The sequence below is a fragment of the Lottia gigantea genome (genome assembly GCF_000327385.1).
Source record: "Lottia gigantea unplaced genomic scaffold LOTGIsca_38, whole genome shotgun sequence".
NCBI lineage: Eukaryota > Metazoa > Mollusca > Gastropoda > Lottiidae > Lottia > Lottia gigantea.
In genome coordinates, this window is record NW_008709295.1 from 764,491 (window position 1) to 772,920 (window position 8,430).

Consider the following 8,430-nt stretch of genomic DNA (forward strand, 5'->3'; position numbering starts at 1 on the left):
TAATGCATAGGTGAAATTACTAGTGTTAAGATATATTCATATGTATGCATTGATTTGTATTGTAACCATACATAACTGATTTCATAAATTAACGTCAGTATTATATAATACGCTTATTTTGCTATTATGGTAGGTATATATTTCACAAAGTAACTTTCATTAAAATGATTTTTTATGTCGCATAGTGCTCATATACTTAGTATAAAAACTACAAAAAATATTTTAATCAAACCAAAGCACATTGGTCAAGCTTCCTTGATGACTTATGATAGTGAGTAGTTGAAAGCAATAAAACAAAAAATTCGAAATTTCCAATATTGTTTTGCTATTTTAATTATAAACCACTATATTACATTATTAATCATAAACTAAAAGATGAAATTTCATAATTTCATGGTAGGCATATGCTCCAAATAACTTATCATTACTCCCATTAGATGTCAGAATGGAACAAGGGAGGAAAAATAGGATAAGACATGTGCGAGTTATTATTATTACATTGGTCACTATTGCAATGATCATAGTTCATTCTCTTAGATGCAATGTAGGATTTATAGTCATTACTATATTACACGAGACAGAAACTACTTTCATAAATAAGGGAGCTGAATGGAACGCAAATGTAAGTTATTTAATAAACTGGCACAATAAACTACACAATTAATTTGATATTTGTTAAATTGCAGGAAGTAAAAGGTTATGAGAAGTACGTTTTAAAAATGTAATAGAACGTAAATGACGATAGTCACACCTAATTAACTGTATAAAAATGATATTTATCAGCTACATATTACAATATCAGAGATTGAATTGAAATAAAATAGATAAGATCAGATTCTTTTTCAAAATAATTTTTTCTTTATACATAGTACATGTCCTGGTTTTAAAATATAATGATCATCTTTATATAGCACTGAAATATCAAGTCAGTATCGCTTACAATAAATAATACTTAAAAATATACAAACTTTTAAATATAAAATAATAAGATATGTGAAAACAGGACTGATATCACCTTAATTTATAGATTTTGATCAGGTTAGTTTTGAGATGTTTTTAAAACTTGTTTAACTTGTAACATTCAAGGGCACTTTAGCCCATTCCAGGGTAGCAGCAATGAAACGCCCTTCTGCGAATTCAGTGGGATTACCAGCAGATCATAAGTGATGTCGGTCGTATTCAAAAGTATCAGAATTTTACACTGCAGATAGTAAGATTTGGTTAACTAGCTTAGAGACTGGGCATCCACCTCCAGAAATAGAATTAACTTGACTGAAAATCTTTAAATCTTCCATTAACAGGCATTAAATTGACTTACAGAGGGGTCTCAGAAAGCGGAAAATCATATGTTAAAGGAGGGAGGGTACCCAAACCACTTCGGTCCACAGGCCCACAATCATCAAGTTGAGTCACTGTACACTGGTATGGAATGTTTTCACTATGGTTCAATATCCAATATTATATAACATGACACGCCTTATTTCCCTTTTATTTCAGTTACCAGATGTTGATTGGGATTCGATATTAATAGGTTATTTACACAGCAGTTTCTATGTTGGTTATTTGTTGACACATATTCCGGCTGGATACCTAACAACAATATTCCCATCATACATGTACGTATCGATCACATATATCATACAAGATAAATATTCAAATTCATAAAAGAGTCTATTTCTTGGGAAGCAAAAAATGGGGGTGGGGGTTATCAAAGGATAACAAAAATGAGGCTAACTCCTTGTGCAATGACAAACAAAATTAATGCAGTTCGAAAACTTCGATTTGTTATGTAATATGGAGGTTAAGAATAGAATCGATCTGAATATATTAGATTGTAGGTGTATGGATAGTAATACACGCCCACTACAGCAGAGAAAAACCATTTTGTGACGATATTTAAAAAATAAATTTAACCTTGTCTTTGATTTCAATAATTTTCTACATCTATACAGCTTTTAACGTGTTTTGAGCTGACAAAAGCAATAACTAAACTATCGTTACATGAATTATGCTCAACTTGTCTAAGGTATAAATAATTTTTTCAAAGTAACTTTCAGCTTTTTTTATTGGTATATTTCAGTGCGTATAGAGATTAATCCAAATATTGAAAAAGTCTAATTCGACACTTATCAACAATCCACTCATATCAGTGTCAATTATCAACAGCCTCGTACTAAAGACTAATCTTCTTTGTATAAAGTTAACATCTTATGTTTGAATTTTGTAGAGTATTTGGTGGCAGCATATTTTTATCATGTTTATTAAACCTACTATTACCGTTTTGTATTAATTCTGATTTGTATTGGGTAACCTGTAGTGTGCGTTTTACTCAAGGTCTTGTTGAAGTAAGTAAAAGTATTGTTTTCATTATCATATTCATCTAAAGCTTGTCTTTCATATTGTGAAGTTCTATGTTGAGTGCTTCAACGATGATAATTTCATTACTGATAATAATTATCATCTCGCACATTGATCCAGACATTCAGATTTCTGCATTTCGGTTTTATTTTTTAATTCTATTATTAGGGTAAAGCTGCCGCTGACATTTTGTAACATTATACCTTCAGAATTCGGCAAAATGTGTTCAAAATGCGTTTTTTTTTTATTGACGCCATATCACAATTTTTCAGGGTTTTATTTATCCTGCTTGTTATGGTATATTAAGACATTGGTCAACACCATCTGAGCGAGGCAGAGCTGGTTCGGCTGTTTTAGCAGGTGGGTTATCAGCTTAATGGTTGTGAACTTAAGTTTCTCTACGAATGTGTCGATTACGTAGTTTAAAAACAATTTTATATTTTTATAAATTAAAAGTAAATCTTTTGGTAAAATATTTTGAAAATATGACCGTTTTCAAAAAAGTTACAAGCAAATGTTAAAAATACAAGAATTATTCCCATCTACATTAATATGTAAGATTGATATTGGAATGTTAACCAAATGGATAAATCTACTATTCTGCATTTAATGAAGATGGGCAACGCCATACAATGTGCAGTGAGGAGAATTTTGCTCTTTTGTCGATTTCTAACTGTTGAACCAACTTTAACGTAGACAGCCTGTTGTACACGGGTGCCCTGTTTATTGTTCCATCCTAACAAACGCTTAATCATGTCATCTCCTCCGACCGGCATCACTGAGTCACCACTGCTGAGGAAAAAGAATTTCTGATATTAAAAATTATCTTTAGTCTAAACAAATTAGAAGGTATGTTAATTGATGACTTACGACATTATGACTTAATCTTCAAAGAAATATGTATGAATGGGAAGCAAACAGAAATGTAAGACATGTAATAAACTTAAACACCATTACATTATTGCTGGAGAGGACTTGAATGAAATTGTTTGGACTAAATCAAATATTTTGCAGTTTTAATTACTCTGTTGATCAGTTAGTTTGTAAGGGTAGGAATAGCCTAACACATTGTCCAAACACATCAACATGTGAAGTAATTATTTGTTATTTGTCTGTAGGTGCTTATGCTGGTGCTGTTGTGGGATTTCCTCTAGCCGGTGTCATAACGTATTATGTTGGGTGGCAATATGTCTTTTATCTCAATGGTATGTTGACAATGTTATTTATGTATATAGTTTTGATCAAATCAAGCATGGAAAGTAGGCTTAAAAAGACATATTTACACAACATGCACAGAATTTAAGGAAAAAAATGTTGTATATTCTTTTTTACATTTTAACCTCCTTTATTGAACACAACAAAAAACAGAAATATCTAGCGGATATCATATTCCTTTTTGATTTTTCAAACAAAATTTCTTTTTTTGTCAAATAATGCATGAGGCATGTATAGTTCGGCGGTGATAAAATTAGCTTAAAAGTGATTTCAGATTGATTAGATTTCGATAAATGTAGTTTCATTGCCTATTATTATTGCATGATATTGCTGTTTTATGTACACAGGTGGCCTGGGTGTTTTGTTTGTGTTACTATGGGTGTGTTTAGCTTCAAATCAACCAGAAACTCACCATTTCATAAGTGAAAAGGAACTTGAATTTTTTCATAAAGAAAATGGATCTGACGTACATGATTTAAAGGTATAGTGATAACATTTCTAATATTCGTGGATTTTCATGTAAAGCATAATTATTATAAGATATGTGGAATAGAGGAAATTGATATAGATATTGATTAAAATATTGGAGAATTGTCTGGAATTATGATATAACCCATCTTTTTCGTCATGTTAACTGAGCCAATTCCACACAATTTAATGCAGCACAGTTGGTAATGATTTATATTCGTTCTTTTTGCTATGTTTTTGAGCATTGAATAATGCAAATATCACAGTTTTACATGGCCTGTGTCCGTACAGCATTCAACGTATTTTTTAAATTAGTTTTCTGAACGAATATCAAACTTCGATAGATAAACGAAATCAAAAAAGGAAATTTCAATGGGCGTTATAATATATGGGAAAATCTTTTATCAATGTTTTTAAAATTCGAAATGTTTATATTATAAATAATAATTCATAGTTTAAAACTGAAGCTACTGTTGTAACGATTTCAAATTAGTATGATCTATAATTTCAATAGTTTCTATTACATTTTAAGCTACTGTTGTAACGATTTCAATTTATTATGATTTATACTTTCAATAGTTTCTATTACATTTTAAGCTACTGTTGTAACGATTTCAATTTATTATGATTTATAATTTCAATAGTTTCTATTACATTTTAAGCTACTGTTGTAACGATTTCAATTTATTATGATTTATAATTTCAATAGTTTCTATTACATTTTAAGCTACTGTTGTAACGATTTCAATTTATTATGATTTATAATTTCAATAGTATCTATTACATTTTAAGCTACTGTTGTAACGATTTCAATTTATTATGATTTATAATTTCAATAGTTTCTATTACATTTTAAGCTACTGTTGTAACGATTTCAATTTATTATGATTTATAATTTCAATAGTTTCTATTACATTTTAAGCTACTGTTGTAACGATTTCAATTTATTATGATTTATAATTTCAATAGTTTCTATTACATTTTCAGGATCAAAAAGTTCCTGTAAAAGCCATATTTACAAGCTTGCCTGTGATAACATTGTGTATCTGTGATTTTGCTCGAAACTGGGTGTTTATCTTGATGTTAACAAATGAGCCATTTTATCTAAGTTTATTTAATTTTACTGTAGCAGAGGTGAGTAGTTAAGTTATTGAAAGGCATCAAAAGTTTGGAAAGGCGCTGGCGCTCTGAATCAGTGATGAAAGTAAATATGACAGAAAGCTTCGCTGGCTCTTAAAATAACCAAACTTTTCTAGTTAAACAAAAATTACTCTTGTAGACTGCCATACAGAACAGCCTTTTCACGACTGATGGCAGCAAGCTTCATTACGAAACATTGCTGCTAAGAGCACACAAGTCAGTTTGGCTTGAAATCAAAGCTGCCATCGTGTCCAAATAGTTACAATTATGTATATTTGCATTTGTTTATATTTCAGAATGGTTTATATGCCTCTATACCTCATATAGTAAAAGTATTAGCAGCGGCAAGTAGTGGTTATATTGCTGACTTTCTGTTACTGGAAAATTTTTTATCTACAGCTTATGTACGTAAATTACTTACAACCATAGGTAAGTACATTGGGCTTTTAGAGAAAACGGACTTATGGGTCCATTTTGAACATCAATGATTTGGACATAGATATCATTATAAAGTGCATTATAAGATATCTATGGATTTGGATATTAAAAACTTATCACCCTTCAAATCAAATATTGAAAATGGTCCTTTTGTTTTCAATCTATTTTCATACACCCGCGTACTTGTATCTGCGTGACAATTTTCATGCAATTGATTTGGTGAAAACTTCTCAAAATCAAAATTAATTTGATTTGCAATCAATGCTTTTTCTCATTTAAGGTTTTGGTACGTCCTGTTTGGGATTTTTTCTGTTGACCTTCATGACAAACGGTACTTCAGCAATGGTGTTTTTAACTATAGCTGTTGGTTTTACAGGATTTCCTGTTTCTGGTAGGTTGCTTAAAGTTCTTTAACAAGAATAGTTACCTAATGTTTGCGATCAACTGACGCTAAAATAAAATCTGGAGTTATTCCCTGTGTAAGAGAAAATATCTTTGAGAACTGCCTGTTGCACTTGTTGTACTTGCACCGTGGGTGACTTTAATAACTTCTGATAGCTTACTTAGCTTTAAATGACAAGACTTTATGGAAATTGAAATCAATCATTTCTATTATTTAGGCTGGCAAATTAACCATTATGATTTATCACCAAGACATGCTAGTTTTCTAGTTGGTATAACATCAACAGTGGGGTCTATTGGATCTATTATGGCCCCATTGATAACTGGGTATATCACAGTTAGTCATGTAAGTATGTATTTTTGTTGTCAATTGTGAAGAAGTATACATTATGTTGATAGTATTTGTCTGTAGTCAAACATCCAAGAACATCTATCCCCTTCAAGTCAGTCGTGTAAATATACAAGTCATTAACAAATCGTGCAAGTATACAAGTCAATAGCCAATTATTATGCAAGTATACAAGTCATTAACAAATCGCGAAAGTATACAAGTCAATAGCCAATTATTATGTAAGTATACAAGTCATTAACAAATCGTGAAAGTATACAAGTCAATAGCCAATTAGTATGTAAGTATACAAGTCAATAACCAACGTATACAATTATTAACAAATTGTGTAAGTAAACAAGCAGTAGCCGATGTCGAAAACAGTCAGTAACCGACGGTGTAAAATACAAGTCCGTAATAATTATTGTATGTATAGATGGAGTAAACAATTGTGTAAATATACACAAGTCAATAAACTTTCATGAAGTATACAAGTAAATAGTCAATTAACTATACAAGCCAATAGCCAACCGTGTAAGCATACAAGTCAAGTATAAATATATTATGTCAGTAAACAGTTGTGTAAGTCATCCAGCATTTATGAAGATAATAATCCACACTCAATCGGGTATACAGAGCAGAAAATAATAAATTTAACTTTTATTTTGAAACCAGCTTTTTAAGTTGTTTTTTTTAATTAATTTCAGAATATACATTCGTGGAATATAGTATTTTATATAACATGTGGTGTATTAGGATTTGCTGTTATGTCGTATCTTATATTTGGTTCAGGTAATTATTTCACTTTATTTTGATCAATACTAATTTCTCGGTGTCAACAATCGTTAGACAACTCTCCTACTATGTAGAGTTTGCAAAACATGCAAATTCATTTCCATAATTGAGTACAGAAGTACAGACATCGAACGTGACTTTCCTCTTATACATAAATGCGGTTGGAGAAATGAAAGGTCATCATAATATTTTTGTTCTTAAGACTTGGGAGAACATAGAACATTATTGGATGTTATCATCGTTTCTATGTTTGCATGATATTGCATATTCTTAACATCTTTGATATCACAAAACCTCGTCCATGTTGATTCAAGAATAACCTCGTAGTCGTCGATAGCTTTCATCAGGGAATTTCAGTGTGGGAGATATTTTTTTTTTAAATTCTGAGGGTTAATGAGGCGTTTTGTAGGCAGCATAAAATTTATGGACAATTATCATTTAAGTCGTTCTATTAAGTCTGTCTCCGACATGAAAAAGATTGCAGGGAAATTCTAAGAGAAAATAAAATGTAGTTAAGATTTATCGGGTGAAGGGGTGTAATGCTATCAGTTATGGATCCTGGAATGAGTAATAGAAAGAAAAAGATTGAAAACCCAGAAAGAAAAGGGTTGAAAACCTTACATGTATTAGAAACTTACATTACATTGATCAAATCTATGTGTACGGGGGTCATAACAATCATTTCGTATATAAAGAGAACACCGATGTTATACTTTGTGGTACGGTTCCAAGGAATGAAAAAAAAATAATTAATGCTTTGAGCAGACTAGCATATTATGTCCCGATCGCGGTGAATTTAAAAATCTATACTTTATGCAAATCCGTGCGATTTGACGTTAATATCATGCGCCATTTTGTACCATGATTTGATTACATGATCTACAGAAAAACCCTCGAGTGACACGCTTTCATAAAATTTGCCCCCTTTGTGATCGCTGGCAATTTTAATCGACGTGATCGGAGCGAAAAAATACGTCTGCCTATAGCATAAGAAGAGCAGTATAATTCTGTTATACTATCACTGATTATTAATCCAAACGGCTTCTGGTGAAGTTTATGTCCTAATGGGTATTGATAATCCCAATAAAACCGACCCTATTTTTCCAGACCATTATCTGGCCTTCCTTTGTACATAATAATTATCTTCTTTTTTTTTAGGTCAACGTCAAAGTTGGTCAAATCCAGATGAAAATATTGTTTTACTTCACAACATGGATCCATTAGAATCAAAACCTTACAGTACAGAAAAAGTTCAAGATTCGACATCAAACTATGGAACAAGTTAA

General features: G+C 31.0%; 1 protein-coding gene across 1 annotated transcript; it reads left to right on the plus strand.

Annotated features, from left to right (window-relative positions):
* Positions 1-305: 305 nt before the first annotated feature.
* On the plus strand, positions 306-8,430 carry LOTGIDRAFT_233350 (hypothetical protein; the record flags this gene model as incomplete). Its single annotated transcript, XM_009059196.1, has 12 exons — positions 306-622; positions 1,498-1,616; positions 2,228-2,345; positions 2,631-2,718; positions 3,477-3,563; positions 3,921-4,054; positions 5,029-5,175; positions 5,478-5,610; positions 5,900-6,010; positions 6,240-6,367; positions 7,057-7,141; positions 8,303-8,430. Exons 1-12 carry the CDS (start codon positions 446-448, stop codon positions 8,428-8,430), a joined length of 1,455 nt encoding a protein of 484 aa, XP_009057444.1. The 5' UTR covers positions 306-445.